This window comes from Camellia sinensis, chromosome 13 (assembly GCF_055761805.1).
Source record: "Camellia sinensis isolate YWXY chromosome 13, ASM5576180v1, whole genome shotgun sequence".
Taxonomy (NCBI): Eukaryota; Viridiplantae; Streptophyta; class Magnoliopsida; order Ericales; family Theaceae; genus Camellia; species Camellia sinensis.
The window spans coordinates 23,009,783-23,028,359 of record NC_138973.1 but is presented as its reverse complement, the minus strand read 5'-3'; the positions used below and the strand labels follow the sequence as shown (position 1 = coordinate 23,028,359).

General features: G+C 34.8%; 3 protein-coding genes and 1 long non-coding RNA gene across 7 annotated transcripts; 2 read left to right on the top strand and 2 right to left on the bottom strand.

Moving 5' to 3' along the window:
• Nucleotides 1-2,822, top strand: LOC114312957 (uncharacterized). Its single transcript, XM_028259245.2, has 2 exons — nt 1-2,600; nt 2,705-2,822. Exons 1-2 carry the CDS (start codon nt 1-3, stop codon nt 2,820-2,822), a joined length of 2,718 nt encoding a protein of 905 aa, XP_028115046.2.
• A 679-nt stretch (nt 2,823-3,501) lies between these two features.
• LOC145806065 (uncharacterized) lies at nt 3,502-6,230 on the top strand. Of its 3 annotated transcripts, XM_082901724.1 has the most exons (6): nt 3,503-3,766; nt 3,861-4,105; nt 4,328-4,534; nt 5,315-5,407; nt 5,501-5,608; nt 5,702-6,230. In XM_082901724.1, the coding sequence occupies exons 1-5, from the start codon at nt 3,535-3,537 to the stop codon at nt 5,519-5,521; spliced, it is 798 nt and encodes a 265-aa protein (XP_082757850.1). In that variant the 5' UTR covers nt 3,503-3,534; the 3' UTR covers nt 5,522-5,608; nt 5,702-6,230. The 3 variants fall into 3 exon arrangements, with proteins under 3 accessions (XP_082757849.1, XP_082757850.1, XP_082757848.1); XM_082901723.1 differs by lacking the exons at nt 5,501-5,608; nt 5,702-6,230 and having other exon boundaries at nt 3,502-3,766; nt 3,864-4,105; nt 5,315-5,458; XM_082901722.1 differs by lacking the exons at nt 5,501-5,608; nt 5,702-6,230 and having other exon boundaries at nt 5,315-5,458.
• A 2,310-nt stretch (nt 6,231-8,540) lies between these two features.
• LOC114263011 (uncharacterized) lies at nt 8,541-9,539 on the bottom strand. The gene is made up of 2 exons (XM_028203496.2): nt 9,314-9,539; nt 8,541-9,110 (listed from the first exon to the last, which is right to left on the bottom strand). The coding sequence occupies exons 1-2, from the start codon at nt 9,488-9,490 to the stop codon at nt 8,541-8,543; spliced, it is 747 nt and encodes a 248-aa protein (XP_028059297.2). The 5' UTR covers nt 9,491-9,539.
• Nucleotides 9,540-10,562: 1,023 nt separating this feature from the next.
• Nucleotides 10,563-14,182, bottom strand: LOC145806067 (uncharacterized). 2 transcript variants are annotated; one of them, XR_014348511.1, is made up of 3 exons: nt 13,844-14,182; nt 10,935-11,477; nt 10,563-10,846 (listed from the first exon to the last, which is right to left on the bottom strand). It is a non-coding gene; the product is annotated as an uncharacterized LOC145806067 (long non-coding RNA). The 2 variants fall into 2 exon arrangements; XR_014348512.1 differs by having other exon boundaries at nt 10,935-11,462.
• Nucleotides 14,183-18,577: the final 4,395 nt, after the last annotated feature.

The window sequence follows — 18,577 nt, the reverse complement described above, 5'->3', positions numbered from 1 at the left end:
ATGGATAGGAGTTGGATGCAACTTCGTAATAGAAGGTCACCTCAGTACATTGATGGGGTGAGGGAATTTATCTTGTTTGCTCGTGATCATATGAAACCAGAGACAGATAAGATTTGGTGTCCATGTTATAGATGCAACAACCATATTCAAAAAACCATAGAGGAAGTTGAAATTCATTTGTATGCATATGGGGTGGTCACGAGTTACACTAGGTGGGTGTATCATGGGGAAGGTTTTGAGTTGAATGATAATGATGACTCACAAAATGAAAATGACGAATATCTTGACAATGTGATAGAGAAGTCAAATAGTCCCAATACCGAGGTGCGAGAAGTTATTCATGACATACGAAGTGGAACAACCACATTTGGTTATGTGGGAGAAGCATCTAGTAGTCGTAATCCTGACTTACCAAGTAGTTGTGGTGGAGAAACAAATAAATTTGCAAGATTAATGAGGGATGCGGAGCAAGATTTGTATCCGGATTGCCAACGATTCTCCAAACTATCATTCATGGTTAAATTGCTACATCTAAAGATATTTAATAGATGGAGCAACAAATCACTCACGATGTTATTGGAATTGTTGAAGGAGGCACTTCCCATTGGTGAAACGCTTCCATGCTCTTACAATGAGGCTAAACAAATAATTCGAGATTTGGGCCTCGACTATCAAAAAATACATGTATGCAAGAACGATTGCGTACTTTTTTGGAAGGAGTATGAAAATGAAGATGAGTGTCCTACTTGTAAAGCGCCAAGATACAAGGTTCGTAAAGGTAAAGGTAAAGGTAGAAAGATCCCTCACAAGGTTCTGCGATACTTTCCTTTAAAACCACGGCTACAAAGGCTATTCATATCCAGGAAGACGGCTATTGATATGAAGTGGCACAAGGATAAACGTGTAGAGGAGGAAAATGTGTTGCGTCATCCGGCTGATTCTGAAGCATGGAAAGACTTTGACAAAAAGCATGAGTCTTTCGCCAAAGATCCGCGTAACGTTAGGCTCGGACTAGCTAGCGATGGTTTTAACCCGTTTGGAAACATGAGTAACTCATATAGCATATGGCCGGTTTTTCTTGTCCCATACAATTTACCACCATGGAAATGTATGAAGGATCCATTTTTTATGATGCCTTTGCTTATTCCTGGGCGTAGGGCTCCCGGGTTTGACTTTGATGTGTTTTTACAGCCATTGATAGATGAGTTAAAGGAGTTATGGGAGGTAGGGGTAGAAACATACGATGCATCAAATGGCCAAAGTTTTCAATTACGTGCCGCATTGTTATGGACCATCAACGATTTCCCTGCATATGGTAACTTATCCGGTTGGAGCACCAAAGGGAAATTGGCTTGCCCTTCATGTAATGAGGATGCATCTCACCAATACTTGCATCATTGGAAGAAAACTTGTTACACGGGACATCGTCGATTTTTGCCGCATAATCATGTTTTACGAAAAAGCAAGGCATTCAATGGTGAGCCAGAGCATAGATCGGAACCCAAGTTGTTGTCTGGGGAGGAGGTTTTGGGACAATTGGAGCATCTTGACTCGACAGTATTTGGGAAGATAGATGAACGTGGGAAGAAGCGAAAACGTTCTCCTCAATATTTAAATTGGACAAGGAGAAGCATCTTCTTTGAGTTACCTTACTGGAAAACCCTCAAAGTTCGCCACAACCTCGATGTTATGCACATTGAAAAGAATGTATGCGATAGTGTGATGGGAACATTGATGAACGTTGATGGAAAAACCAAGGACTCATACAAGGCTCGTCTTGATCTAGTGGCTATGGGTATAAGGCCTGAATTACATCCAAGGCAAGTAGATGGAAAAACCTACCTACCCACTCCTTGCTTCATGCTCTCTCCAACTGAAAAAAGGAGTTTTTGTGAATTCTTGAGTACAATTAAGTTGCCAGATGGCTATGCATCAAACATATCACATTGTGTGAGCACTAGTGATTGTCGAATTACAGGGTTGAAAAGCCATGATTGCCATGTTATCTTGCAAAGATTGCTTCCTGTTGCCCTACGTGGATGTTTGAAAAAGGATGTGAGCAAGGCTTTAATTGAGCTTTGCTTGTTCTTTAAGGAGTTATCGGCAAAAACATTGAGAGTTGATGTCTTAGAACAACTTGAGAAAGATATTGTTTTAATTTTGTGCAAGCTTGAGAAGATATTTCCACCATCTTTTTTCGATATTATGATCCATTTATGCGTACACTTATCACGTGAAGCAATCCTTGCTGGACCGGTGCAATACCGGTGGATGTATGCATTTGAGAGGTACATGCATATTCTTAAGGGCTATGTGCGTAACAAAGCCCGTCCAGAAGGCTCTATTGCTGAAGGTTACATTGATAATGAGGCTCTTACATTTTGCTCTATGTACTTCAACGAAGGTGAGACAAAATTTAATAGACCAGAGCGGAATTATGATGGGCCTATTAAAGCTACACAAGATGGAAATATTTATGTATTTAAGCAAAAAGTACGTGGAATAGGAGCTGCAGTTAATGATGTGTTGAATTTAAAAGATTTGAAGAAAGCTCGATGGTATGTGTTGAATAATTGTGATGAAGTTCAACCGTATGTGAGGTAAGAAACCACCATATGATTATATTCACTGCAAAAATTTTCATTGTGAATTCTACTACTTTCACAACTATTTGTGTCAAATAATGTTGTGTAATAATTTATAGGCAATACATGGATGAACTTGAGAGACAAGGTTTGAGAAATGTTCAAGAGAGGCTGGAATCAGAGTTTCATACATGGTTTCTAAAATACGTAAGAGCTGTAAATTCCCTTTTAGTATGAGTGGTCCCTGATCTCATGCAATTCCCTTTTAGTATGAGTGGTCCCTGATCTCGATGCAAAATTCACAAATTGAATTGTAGGAATGTATTATTTTATGTATTCCTTCCTTCCTCCCCTCTAAATTTAATTATATATATATATACATATATTTTTCCAAATTTTGTGTGGATGAACAAACTTTTTAGTTAATATCCATTCCCAAAGTACAAACAAAGAACATATGATAATTGAGATTATGGAATGAGTCATCAGTCCTAAAACGCGCTTTCCGTATATAGTTTTCTCTAACTACTTAAATATCAGAACCTTGTCTTAATTCTATTCCCTCCCATTTGCTCTGGCTAGCTAAGAAAACAGATAGTAAAGTAGAACAAGCCTGTATTGGAGCTGGTTTTTTTTTTTTTCTACTAGAAAAGTTGCATTACTTTCAGAGAGTCATGTCTAGTTATGGAGGACAAAGGTCACTTGAGCAAACTCCAACGTGGCATAAGTATCTTGGCATATGTAAAATATATGTAATCCTATGTAAAAAACTCTGCATGTTATATCTTGGCATTCTGATGATGACAAGCTTTATGCACTGCATGATTCTGCTTAATTGCTGGTTACTTGTACTAAATCTAATGGTGTATACTGTTTATTAATATATATGCATAAGTATATATGCAGTGTAGCAATATATGATGTATATACCCTCAACTTCTCAACAGGTATGTCCACAAGAGGCAGAGGACGAGCAGGGTATGTACCTAGACCCCATGCACCTACACCCCATGCATCCACTAAATCAGTTCGCTCATCCACTCAATCAACACCTGGACCCCATGCATCCATTAAATCAGTTCGATCATCTACACTGCACCCATTTACATCAGAATCGGTACATGAAGTTACGTCACAAGTTTCACACTCGGATACTTCTAGCACACATTGCAACACTGATGGTTTGTAAATATTTTAAGTTTATGTTTTGTTTTGGTTGGTGGTTCTCGTCTTTTCAATCTATATATTAACATGATACTTTTTCATTGTTTCTAGTAGGCACATCCAAGGGTAAGAGAGGACGTGGGAAGTCACGAAGCCTCAAATTGGCCAAGCTAAAAAATCAAGGGGTGCGATTGCCTATTCAGATTTGTAAGGTTAGTGGACGACCATATGGTGAAGCATCTGAAAAATTTACCAGTGAATTAGGGATTGTCACTAGGCAATTTGCCCCACAAAATGTGCCATCGTGGACTGATATTAGTGAAGAGGATAAAGAAACATTGGTTGCATACCTTCAGGTAAGTGGTACAATTGCTGAGATTTAGATTTCCTCTTTGCAAATTATTTTCTGGATAATTATTTTCCCAGTAAATTTCCTCTTCCCACATTATTTCATCAAGCATTTTGATAGCACTATTTGTACCATTTATTTGTTTCTGGCACAATAATTAACACGCACCATAAACAACTTTGAGGGAAGATTTTAATGTGCTTTAATTTTTTCTTGTTTGGTATGACAGGAAGGTTTTAAGTTTACCAATGAACCCTATGCTATCGAATCTATCCTCAATTTGATGCACGACCGGTATAAGAGCTATCGCCATGACCTACGACAACGCTTTAGAAGTTTCCCTACAATGGAATCTGCCCTTGCGGATCCACCCGAAAACATGGAAAAAGAGACGTGGAAGTTTTTGTGCGAAAAGTGGTCTGACAAGGACTATAAGGTAACGTTGTCAATCTTGTCTCATTTTTTGTCAAACATGATGGTTTAAATATGAAGTGCCCTAAGCTCCGTGTCATAATATGCTATGGTATGAACAGTAATTGTGTTCCTATTAGAAGTTAAATGCCGAGTTTGACGTAAAATACACATTAATTTGCAGAATGCTTGTGAATTTGTTGAATCTTTAAACAAGGAATTTCTGAAAGACTACTTTACGCATTAAGAAAAATATGCGTATTTTATTTTTGTGACTATATGATTTATTATGATTGGCATGCAAAAGTTTGATTGTTGATTTTTAACTTGTGAGAGAGAGAATTAGATTTTTGTATTTTTTTTTATTCATAGCCTTAAATGGGAATATAGCGTAATAGAGCACTGGAGAAAATTGATCCTGTCTACTTGCATCTGTTTGATTTTATGCTTTCATTCCACATGATTGGTGGTGAGAAAGAGGAAGAAGAAGAAAAGGACAATGATGAACCATATCTAGATGATTTACACATTATTATATCGTTGTCATATAATAGCCAAGTCTTTACTTTGTATTTTTTTTTATTCATTTTCACTTGAAATCGGGAGATAAGCATGATCATCTTAGACTTAAACGAGAATATGGCATAATAGAGCACTGGAGAAAATTGATCCATAAAACTGACCCATTTCTACAATTTACTAACCCATTTCAACCTGCTATCTCCAATTCTATATTTCTTGTAGATGAGAAATGTTTAATAATAAAAGAAACACTTTGTACTCTGACTTATGCATTTAATAATAGGTGAGATGTGGCAAGAATAAGTTGAATCGGGAGAAGTTGAAAGTCCTCCACACTGCTGGCTCAAAGGCCTTCAGAAAAGTGCAATATGATGAGGTATTAATTATAGAATCTATAATTTATGTTTTGTAATTGTAATTGAACAACGTAATCTATATTGAGGTTTAATGTGTGCTATAAATGGCACAGCGAGACCGTGCCACTGGATAGGAACTTGGACTTGTTGAGTTGTACAAAAAGACGCATTTTAGTGAGAAAAAAGAGGCATGGGTGCATGCTGATGCTGAGATTAGACATGTAAGACATCAATCTTTATGTACTTTCATTCCTTATATCCTTAATAAAATGTGGATGGATACTTAATTTTATCTCAACTAATGAATATTGTAGTACAAGCTTGAAAAGCGGCAAGAGAAAGCTATTGAAGAAGGATCTTGCCCGATATCTGATGAGCAACTTTCTATTGAGGTATTTGGACAAAAAGTTGGCTACATACGCGGCTTAGGGCGTGGTCGAAAACCAAGTACAACATTATCTGGAAAACTTACCCATGCCCAACTCGAGAGGGATAATGAGGCTGCTACAAGGGAGGCTGAAGAGCAACGAAGAATCAATGAGGAGCTGGTGGGAAGAATTCAAATCTTGGAGTCTGATCGCACGGAATACAATGCCAAAGTCGACTTCTTGATGCAGCAGATCAGTCGAAGAGTACCCTCTACTGATTCTTCTTCTTAGTAAGTCATCTTTTCAGAATGTTTGAGTAATTGATATTTGTTTCATTCAATAAATCTGATGAATCTTAGGATATTGATATGATTGGATTACATGTATATGCTAGTACAGGATATTGATATGATTGATATTTGTTTCAATCAAGGTATTACGTACTAATGAATTAGAGCATGGTATTTGTTTGTTATTGAATGCGATGAGCATTTTTTTTTTTTTTTTTTTTTTTGTGTAGTTGAATTTTAATTTGGAGATGAGTGGATGGTTTGGTGATATATATTTTCTGTTTGGTTGTTGAGAAATCAAGAAAGGAATATAAGTTGATGTTCAAATTAGTATTTTTAGAATAATTGTTACAAAATAAAAAAAAAAAAAACAATTATCAAACTTTTAGAGACCAATTTTAGTTGTCTCAAAAAATATTTAATAAGCTTTTAGCCACTATTTTTATTTGTCTAAAAAATTAGAACTTTTAACCACCATTTCCCTTTGTCCTAAAAAACTAAAACTTTTACGGACCACTACCATTTGTTCCAAAAAATTAAAACTTTTAGCCACCAATTTGTGTTGTCGCAAACATTAAAACTTTTAGACACCAATTTGTGTTGTCGCAAAAATTAGTTTCTTTGTCTCCATAACTACCACTGTTGCCTTGGACTCTAAATAGACTTTTAGAGACAAATTTTGGTTGTCTCAAAATCAAAACTTTTTGCAACCACCTAAATTTGTTTCTAAAAGTCTATTTATAGTGACAAATGCAAAATTTTGTCTCTAAAAGTCATTTTTTGACTTTTCCGGACGGACCATTTGGGACAAACTTCGCGACGGAGGAAATTGGTTGGCTAAAGTTTTTCCCAACAAATATTACACTTTTAGGGACAAAATAAATTTGTCCCTAAAAAGCTGATTTCTTGTAGTGATTAATGGTAGATAAACAAAATGGTGAAATCAAATTTAATTTAAAGTGTAGGGATCGACTGTTATAATTGAAAGTGAAGGAACCAAAATAAAATTTTAGTAAAGCTATAAGGATTCTAAGTGGAATTTACCCAAGATAAATTCATACGTAATCAATTTAAAACATCATATAAATAATGTTACATAATATTTTAAGGGCTTGTTGGATTAGACGAATTATAACTTAGGATTGATATTATTAATTTATAGGGATTCACATTCCGTTGCTTAGTTGCTAATTTTATTATTTAGATTAGATTTTAATAGCCTTTCTATTCAACAAAATTAATGAATTTTTTAATCATTTGATTATAATACAAAACAAAAGTGGATAAGAAAAAATTATATATCTCACTAATTTAACTGAATAATCAATTCTATATTAATCTTATACTAATAATAATAATAATTATTAATAATAATAATAATTATTATTTTTATATATATTTGAGTGTCCGAGTTAACTTATGTGCACTTCGACTAATCTTGAGAACTTGAAGTTAATGGCCTAGCAAATCTCCAATGGCCCAAAGGTTTGAAATGTTTAGCCCTCATGGAATTTGAACATGTGACCATTTAGATGATAAGTCATTTAATTACTTTTTTCACTCTTTAAACCAAACTCTTTGGCCGTATTTGATTTCACAAGACTAATAGTGAAGTATTAATAATCCTATAAAATTAGTGTAGTATTAATTATCCAATTGGATTAGTAGGATAAATTATCTTTTTGTCCATTGTTTGATTTGCATGGGATAAGAAATTTATGAATGTAGGATTACAACTATATTTATTTTCTTTTCCAATCTTACCATCCATCAATGTTTCTTCATAATTTTTACTTTATCAAAATTTCTTCATAAATGTGATTTTGAAAAAAATTATAAATAAATAAATAAAAGCAAAATTAAAATACAAAATACAAAGGCCATGTTTGGTTTGCTTTTTATTTTTTATTTTTTAAATACATAAACTAATTTGATAAAATAAATATAAAAAAATATTTTAAAATTTATAAAAATTATTTTTGGCCTTCTAAAATATAAAATTATATAGGTTTAATAATAAGTGTTTTAATTTTTTTTTAAAATTTCTTTCACCAAATTAATTTTAAAACAAGTTCATAAAAACCAAACCAAACATGACCATCACACACCCACCCACCCACCCACACACACAAAATGTTAATTAAACACATGCAAACATGTCCATACACACATACACAAAATGGTAATTAAACACATGCAAACATGGCCTAAAAGTACACATGCAAAATTATGTTTGAACATCACAGATTATGTTTGATTCACCCATCAAGACCACATGTAACAGATTATGTTTTTTGTTTTTTTGATCCACCAATCAACTCAAGTTCAATATTAAACTAAGAAAAGCAATGTTCACAATAGTTTGTAGAACAGTGGTGTGTGTAAGTTAGAAATATAGTATCTCCAATATCTTCTACACAACTAAATTCCCACATTATCAAATACTATTATATATTCTATTGTGTCGAATAAACCACAATCCCCAACATGTGTACTCATACGTGCCCTCCCAACAAAAGACATACCCACTCTAATTTGTCGGCATCGGAGAGACTGAAAAAGAAGTCAACTCGCTGAGCATCTTTGACAATGAGAGAACCTGCTGTCAACCTTTGAGTTGATGCAAGGGGGAGCTTCAGAAGTTCAGCATTGACACTCCTCCTAGCTTGGGATAAGTCATGTTGATATCCAATCCTTTTAACAATCTCACCCAATCTAGTGTCCGTTTTGTCCAAAAAAGAGCCAAGTGTCTCTGTCATTGTAGCAATATTACTTGCGATTCCTTCAGTAGTCCTGGCTCTTTTTGTTTCTCCCTTGCTAAAGGTAGAATAGTTGGATGCATTTCCATTTGTAGACATTGAACACTCGAAGTCAGCAACATTGAATTGCTTAGCTGGAGAACCATCACCCTTCTCCTCCATGGCTTCCTCCACAGCAATTGCTTCAACTGCATTTGCAGGATCTTCAGCTAACTCACCAGTGGCTCTGTCTTTGCCAAAGAGAACAAGCCAATCTTCATAATATGGAAATGACTTGTTTCGCATAGAACTCGCACTTGGTTGTCTCTACACAAGTTCAAAAGAAAGAAAGGACATTCAACTATGCAGTACATAAACAAAAGTGCAGGGAGTGAATATGTACTTGGAGCTCTTTCAACAAGAGCTCAAATTAAACGTAAGCTAAATGAGATAAAATTGAAATGAAGATGAATAGGATATCTAGTAATTATGATGAGATGAACACTAAAAAATAGAAGAAAAAAACTTACCCGAACAAAGTTTTCCCAAACATCATCACTGTCAACAAGAACCATCTTCTCAGTGTCATTCCATCCAAACCCGCTAAGCTTAGTCATTTCATACAAAAGGCCATAGTGTTTCCTCCAAATTTTTATCTTTGACTCAATGTGAGGACAAGCATGAAGGTCACTTCCAGGAAAAGCCATGACTATTCTCTTCTGAAGTTCGCCATAAAACCCCGACTTAAATTGCCCATTGTCAACCTTCTATTTAGGATTATTACACAAATCTCTTATTGCACTTATGAGAAACAACCCCTTCCTCTTCGTTCAAATCCTACGACTCTCAATTGAACCAGCATCTGCCTTGCCCTTACTTTTCTTTCGAGAACAACTGGTAGCAACACTATCCATGCCTATAATAATGATGTACAACTCATATTATTGATTTAATAGCTCATTCTAATATACAAAATACAAGTATGGAAGACAAGGTAAAAATATGATTGAAAAGTGTGCATGAACTATATATATTAAAAAAAAAAAAAAGCACTCTTGATATTAAACAACTACTCAATCTACCTAAAATATAGATATTATTCTACAATCATGAAAGCAACAAATGGTTCTCCATGAAATAAAGATTAAAACAAATAAAATTGATTAGCTTGAAAATTAAATCCATCTCAACTACGTAAGATTCTCATTACATATTTTTCAATTATGAAAATAGACAAGATTCTCATCATTACAAATAAAATATTTAAATAAACTATCTTAACTACGGAGGATTTCCACTAACTCCTCTATTTGCTTGCCATTCATTAAACATTATGTTTGCCAATGTATCCCTCCAATCACTCCATTGATTTGATGGCTCTACTGTATTGATGAACTCTTCTCCTAAATCAGGTTGAGGTATAGGAGTGTTATTTAACTCGAACTCAAATGGATCCACTGGCATTTCACGTCTGATGAGGTTGTGGAGAAGGCAACATGCAGTAATAATACGACCCTGGGTCTTGATTGGGTAGTACGAAGCAGTTCTCAGTATTGCCTACCTAATCTTGAGTAACCCAAAACACCTCTCAATAACGTTACGAGCAGCAGAGTGCTTCATGTTGAAGAACTCCTCAGGATTCACTGGGATACCCCCTTCTCTCCATGTAGAGAGGTGATAGCGTTGCCCTCTATACGGCGCTAAGAAACCCTCTCCATTAGTATAACCCGCATCTACAAGATGGTAGAAACCTGAAGACAAGTATGGGTTTCATATGTATAAGTACTTTAAAAATTGGGCAATTAAGATTACATCAATTAACTATATAGATTCTTACCGGTCGGGACCTTCAAACCATTTGGTCTATTCACAGCATCTCTAAGTACCCTAGAATCTGAAGCTGACCCTTCCCATCCAGGCAACACATAAATGAATTGCATGTCTTGGGAACAAACACCCAAGACATTAGTAGCAATTTCACCCTTCCGTGTTCTATATCTTGGCTTATCTATTGCAGGAACACGAACCCTAACATAAGTTCCATCTAGAGCTCCAAGACAATTCTACCAAAGATCAAAATAAAATAAGGTTATTCATTTTAAATATGTTAGTGTTTGCCCAAAATCTAAATGAAATTAAACTATGTAATACCTGAAAACACCTCCATCTATCATCTGTGCAATTTGCAGTTATTGGTTCTGGTGTCTTAAGTAAGACACCTTGTAGGCGTAAAATAGGCTTCAGGACATCGTTAAAGTAATGACTAACTGTTTGCCCAGACCGCATGAAATTGAACTTGATGTTGCGATTCTTATAGTCGTGTGCAATCACATTTAAGAACATTGCAACTTTCTCCTCTAAGAGGACATATTTGGAATCAGATAATCCCACACTTCGAACAAGTGTACAAAGACACATGAAGGTATGCCTATTCACTCGGAGTTGTTCATGACAATCAATATCGCTATCCTATACCAATCTATTCAAATAGTCTAATTGTGCTTGGAAGGGATGTGGTGACCTTTTAATATCCAACCTAGATTGGTACCTCTCCAAGGAAACTTGTAGTACAATAATGTACACACCACATACATAGTTAATAGATGACACAACTTCTTAGAGTGCTACAAATGCTTCAAATAGGTCCATCGTACTGTCCGAGCATTCATTATTGTCCATCTACAAATGCTTCAACTAACACATCAGATCTAGTTAGTGTAAGAGATTAGAACTACATGTATTTCTGATGGGTACTGAAAGAGCTCCCAAAAGATTGCATTAATTCAAATCTAAACACATTCAATATGATTACAATTTTTTTCTTATGCAAAGATTTTTTTGAATTTAAAATAGCAAGAGAGAAACATATCATATATTTAAAAATTATAATGAGCAGTCAAATTTGCAGAAATATAATAAGGACTATGACTCATTGATCAACAAAGAAATCAGGGAAGTTGTTCTCGAATCCATTGAAATCATCCTAATAACCCTGGTATGTACTTTTCCCCTGATAACAACGAAAAGATTAAGGGATGACCTTAACCTTAATGATAGAAATGATATTTACACAACAAAATAACTAAATAACTAGGTGATTAATCAGTTGGCAGGAGACAGGAACTGCATTATAAAACAAACAAATTGCAACATCAACTCAACCAGGTCCCATCCAGATTCGTCATAAAAAATTTGTGAGGTAATTCCAAATTTCCAAGGTTTCATAGACTATAACATCCATCAGAAATGGTAGTACCCAAGTTCTATGACAATACAAATTATTATATCAATCATTTTTTTAAATACAGATTATCCATACAAAGTGCATATAAAATAAACAGATCAAATTATCAAAGTGAGACTTGTAATGAGCTCATGAGCTTGAGCTACACGGTTCAATCCCTTAATGGACCAGAGACCAGCTAAACCCATTTCTGAGTTTAGGTAATCTGTTTACATACACACAATTACCAGCAAATTAGTGGAGAACCTTAAAGAACAGATTACTGATACAAATTAAGCTCAGCTGGGCCTTGGGTGGTTCAGTGCCAGATTTAAATCTTGTGGCAAATACAGAAAATAAAAAATATAAAAAAAAAATACTTGGGCATGTTTATTTTACCTCAAAAGCTTTTGATAAGATTGAGAAAAAGAACACAAGGATGCAAAATAGGTGGATGATTAGAGTTTTTCATGATTCCATCAACAGGTGAAGCTACCCACATGATCTCATCTTTCCTTTGAGATAGGTAGAGAGAAAGAGACACAGAAAAGTTTAGATCATGCTAGCAGCTTCAACTGTTAGTGGTGCATGATAAGCAGCCAGAAACCTTCCATATTCACATAGAGAGAGAGAGAGAGAGAGAGAGAGAGAGAGAGGTCCATTTGGATTTTCTTTCTCTCTAACTTCATAGATGCTATAGAGTGGAGAGGCGCACACATATATATAGGCGCACACATATATATAGAGAGGGGTGCAAGAAGAGCCCACTCATATAGTTGTTAGTTTGATAGTCATGCATTCTTTTTTGTTTATTATTAGGGAGTAGTGAAAAAGCTAAGGAGGCTTCAATTATTTATTTATGAACCAACATAGCATATACAGATGAGGGCAGTGGTCCAAAGTGAGATAAAAAATTGAATATTGTCACGCCCACCCCACCCACTCTTCAACACCTTGCAGACAACTTAGTGAGAATTTTTCTAAAATTATTAGATGATGGACACCCATTAGGCTTTTGGAGACACTCTGATCAGCTTCCCTATCTCTTCCTTTCACATAGTTCCATGCCCATGCTCATGCATGCATGAAGTACAAACACAGAGTAAAATACACGGAGTTTATGGAGATCCTTTTATTTTACAGTGCTCATAATTATTAGATTATATGATAATAAAATTTCAATAAATAGTTAATTTACTCCACGATCAAATAGAAAGAGATTCTCAATTGGCTAGTTTAGTACTTTGCTCTGTTCTGACATCGGAATTCCCCCAAAAAATCTGAATTTTGAAGGGAAAATTGATTTTCTTAAAGAAACAGTGAACATCCTTACATTTAAAAACTCAAAGACAAATCAATCACAATAAAAGGATTTCATAGTTTCAATAGAAAAAAATGACAGAAATGTAAATATTATATGTTCTGGTAAGGAGATCCATTTTAACATTTTTACTTGCTACAAGAAGAACATTCACAAATATCCACCTAAACAATGATCTACTTACTCCTTTTTTTGCCTCACCAATAAGCATTTAATGGATCACAACAATTTTCATAAGCATGTTCCAATTGTTTATGATGAGTTCTCACTTGAACATAGAATCAAACACACGGTGGGCAGAATTTTAACAATAGAATCAAACACAAATCTAGTATATAATATACCAAAACCATCAAAACATTGTTACAACTACATAGATCTATGTATATATATACAAATACATCTCATAAATTCTAACAATGATGATTTATCATAAATTTTGAACCAAACATGTAAAATTAATTGTTGAAATAGATAAAAATCTGGAAAAGTAAATGGCGAAGATGATAATCTCACCGGTAATGAGAGTTTTTCAGTGCCGACGGTGAATTTTCCGGCGAACGAAGGTTGAAATCGGCACACCGAGATGGAGATCTTCACGAAGGTGGAGATCTTCTCTCAGCAAAGCTGCTGAGTCTTTGCTGGGTAGAAATGATATGATTTTGCTTACATTTTTGCGTATATAGTCAGGGTAAAATAGTCATTTTACTTTATTTCCTAATACAGGATATATAATCCCACCCCTACCCCATTACTAATAATCCTACAAATTTGTTAGATTAATTATCCATTGGATTAATAATCCTAAACCAAAATATTAAAACAAACATAGGATAGTTGGACCCACGTATTAATTATCCCAATCCCATGCTCTAATCCATTTAATCAAACATGGCCTTTAAGATTTAGAGGGTGTTTGGCATAACCTATATAAGTACACTTATGTAAGTCACATCACTTCTTTATTTTCTACACATCTTTTTATAAAAAATTAAAAAATATACTTATTTAAATTATTTTAAATATCCACTTAATCTCATAAATTATTAATCACTTCACTATTAATTTTACCAATCAAAAGATTGAATAAATGCCTCCCCACACTTGAGAGTGGACAAATTATATCAGAATCAGAGTGGCATAACAAGACTAGACAAAGAAATTAATGAAGGGCCCATCAAATAGAAGAATGCGATAACTTGGAAGTAACTGCTTCCAAATCAGGGCACCCCAAAATTACGTGGAAAAACAGAGACACACATAGGAGGTCGGTGTCTGACTGCTCAATCATAGTACCAAACGCGTGAACTTTATTCCTGTGTGTTTACAACTGTACATCAAATACAAAGGTTTTCGCCCATAGAAATGCTGAGGTTGGCTGCTAGTGGATTGATTGAATATTTTGTTGGACCAATCTTCTGTGTAAATAAAATAACTTGAAAAATTCAAACAAAATAAATAAATAACATACCAGATTTATTTATTGAACCGAATTAAAAAATAAGACCAAGTCGAGTGTGTGACACTCTGTCCTTAAGACAGATTCGCCCCGCTATGGTGCTTACGGTTGAGTGGCGTCTATCTCCTAGGATACAATGATCTTTAATCAACTTGTAGTAGCACTCCAAAACAAATTGTTTGACGAACCAAACCTGTGTTATTACTCTCTGAATATTTATTCTTAAATCTAAAATGAAGAATAATGCACTAAAAATAATTTGGACAGCAAAAAAGACAAATTTTGAGACTGTTTTTTCATTCCCAAGACTGTTGGTAAACCCATGTATTTATAGGCAACATCACACTTCCGAACAGGTGCAATTACATGTAGTGAACAGGTGCAACAGATACTGTTTTGAATATTATACAGATCTGGACAAATTTGAAGAAAAACTGCCCGTACCACATGAAGCAGTTTTCTTCCTTCCAAACAAATTTGAAAAAGTAGCCGTTTGGAGAACTATCAAACAAACTGTTTGGAATAAACTTTATTTAAACTATTAGAATAGTTTAATCAAAGTCAAAAGTGAAAAACCTATTTGGACTTTATTTTATAAACTATTTTGAATATATATATATTAAACTATTTGAATATATATATATATATATATAAAACAAATTAAATAGTTTAATAAATAAAGAAAGAGGTTCAAATTTTAGGAGACCACTTAGGAACCCAAAAATTAAATTTAGAATTTAAATTAAATTCCCACAATAATTTTTTATTAAAAAATTCAAATGAATTTTATCTAAAAAATTAATGTTAAACCCGAAAACGACGTCAACTTCTCATTCACTCATAAATGGTTTTGACGTTCCGTCTTCATCGTGTGACTTGCCACGTGGCAAGGAACACGTCACCTCTTCGGACCCACCCCAAAAGACGTTCGGGGCCCACTCAAAATTGAGCTAAAAAAAAACATGCCTATATTAAACCATTTTTCCAACAATCCCCCACATGAATGGAATTTGACGGAGAGAAAATGCAACAACATGATCTAATCAGAGAGTTAAGAAATTGGTAATATTCTGCAAAGGATAGGTAGCTTTTGGCTTTGAACCTTCCCTTGTGAGACACTATCGGATTTACTAGCTAAACAGTGAACATGATGTCTTGAACTGTTCAGCCGTTTGTATAAACCAAGACAATAGAACTCACACAATATATTCCCAGACACAGTTTAGTTCTCACTATTGTGTTCATTTTGGCCCTGAACAACCTGGTTGATCATGAGTGCTCTAAAGACTTGTAGCCCTTCACAAATCTTATAGAACCGGCCCAGTTCACACTCACATAGGTGATTCTTATGAAAAGTATCCTGCCATACTCCACTAGGTTTACCTAGATATAAGAATCATTAAAAGTATTACTTAACCTGAACCGCTGCAGACATCACTATTTCATCAAAGAAATGGGTAGGAGTTAGACTCCCCAGTGATCCTTCTGAGTCAATCACAACTCGGTTGTCCCTTTGAACCTAGATCTTGGGATCTCCAGTCAACTAGGTTGGGTTGCCGTTGTGGTAACTCTTATTTAATAGGCTTAAGTCCCATTCCCCTCGATGAATTCTCAACTAACTCTCTTGCTAACCCTTTGGTTAGTGGATCCGCTATGTTGTCTTTAGACTTAACATATTCTATGGAAATAATTCCATTAGAGAGTAGTTGTCTCACGGTGTTATGTCGACGACGAATGTGTCGTGACTTACTGTTATACATATGACTCTGTGCTCTACCTATAGCTGATTGACTATCGCAATGTATGCATATAGCAGGCACCGGTTTTGGCCATATTGGAATATCTTCAAAGAAGTGGCGTAGCCATTCTGTCTCTTCCCCTGCTTTGTCTAAAGCTATGAATTCAGATTCCATAGTAGACCTAGCAATACAAGTCTGTTTGGAAGATTTCCAAGATACAGCCGCCCCATCAAGAGTAAAGACATACCCACTGGTGGACTTCGAGTCTTTAGTATCCGATATCCAATTTGCATCACAGTATCCTTCAAGTACTGCTGGATATCTAGTATAATTAAGCCCAATGTTACGAGTAAATCGGAGATATCTAAGAACCTTTATAATTGCTTTCCAGTGTTCTACTCCCGGATTACTCGTATACCTACTTAATTTACTTACTGCATAAGCTATATCCGGGCGAGTGCAGTTCATCAAGTACATTAAGTTTCCAATAATTTGGGCATACTCTAATTGAGAAATACTTTCCTGTACATTCTTAGAAAGATACAAATTAACATCTACAGGAGTTCTAGCAAGATGATCATCATCTTTGCTGAATTTGTTAAGTATTTTCTCAATGTAATGAGATTGTGACAAACCATATCCTTCTAATGTTTTGGTAATTTTCATACCAAGAATTACATCAACAATGCCCATGTCCTTCATGTCAAAATGTTTATTCAACATTTTCTTAGTAGTTTTAATCATATCATTATTACTACCAATGATGAGCATATCATCTACATAAAGACATACAATAACATAACCTTTGTCTGTGTTTTTAATGTAAACACATTTGTCACACTCATTAATTTTGAATCCATTTGACATTATTGCCTTGTCAAATTTCTCATGCCATTGCTTTGGCGCTTGTTTTAAACCATATAATGATTTAACCAATTTACACACTTTCTTTTCTTTTCCTGGAACAGAAAAACCTTCTGGTTGTTCCATGTAAATTTCTTCATTTAACTCACCATTTAAGAAAGCGGTTTTCATATCCATTTGATGAATTTCTAGATTGTATAGAGATGCAATGACAATTAGCATTCTAATGGATGTTATTCTAGTAACCGGTGAGTATGTGTCAAAATAATCTAGACCTTCTTTTTGTCTAAAACCTTTGACTACAAGTCTTGCCTTGTATTTGTCTATTGATCCATCCGCTTTCAATTTTCTTTTGAAAATCCACTTGTACCCAAGAGGTTTACAACCTGGTGGCAAGTCCACTAATTCCCAAGTGTGATTTTGCAAGATGGATTCAACTTCACTGTTGACAGCTTCTTTCCATAAAGGAGCTTTAGGACTGGACATCGCCTCTTTAAAAGTTAAAGGCTCATTTTCTAACAAAAATGTTAGAAAATCTGGACCAAAAGATTTTGAGGTTCTAGCACGTTTACTACGCCTAGGTTCTTCTTCCTCATTGTGATCTAACTCTCGTTCTTGATCATGTTCTTGATCCTGACTACTAATAGCATCAAAAGATCTTTTATTAGTACTAGTCTCTTGTCTAGTCTTCTTTGGAAATACATGTTCAAAGAATGATGCATTCCGAGACTCAATAATAGTATTTACATGCATTTTGGAATGTTCTGATTTATGAATCAAAAACCGATATGCACTACTATTCTTGGCATAACCAATGAAAATGCAATCAATGGTCTTAGGACCTATCTTAGTATTTTTAGGACTAAGAATAGCCACTTTAGCCAAACACCCCCACACTTTTAAGTATTTGTAGGATGGTACTCTTCCATGCCACAATTCGTAAGGTGTTTGATTCACTTTCTTTCGGGGTACTTTATTAAGTATATAATTAGCAGAAAGTATTGCTTCCCCCCACAAGTTCTGAGGTAATCCAGAACTTATTAACATGGAATTCATCATTTCTTTTAAAGTCCTATTTTTCATTTCAGCAATTCCATTTTGCTGAGGTGAGTAAGGAATGGTGGTTTGATGAATTATTCCATTTTCTTTACAAAATTCACCAAAAGGTGATTCATATTCACCACCTCT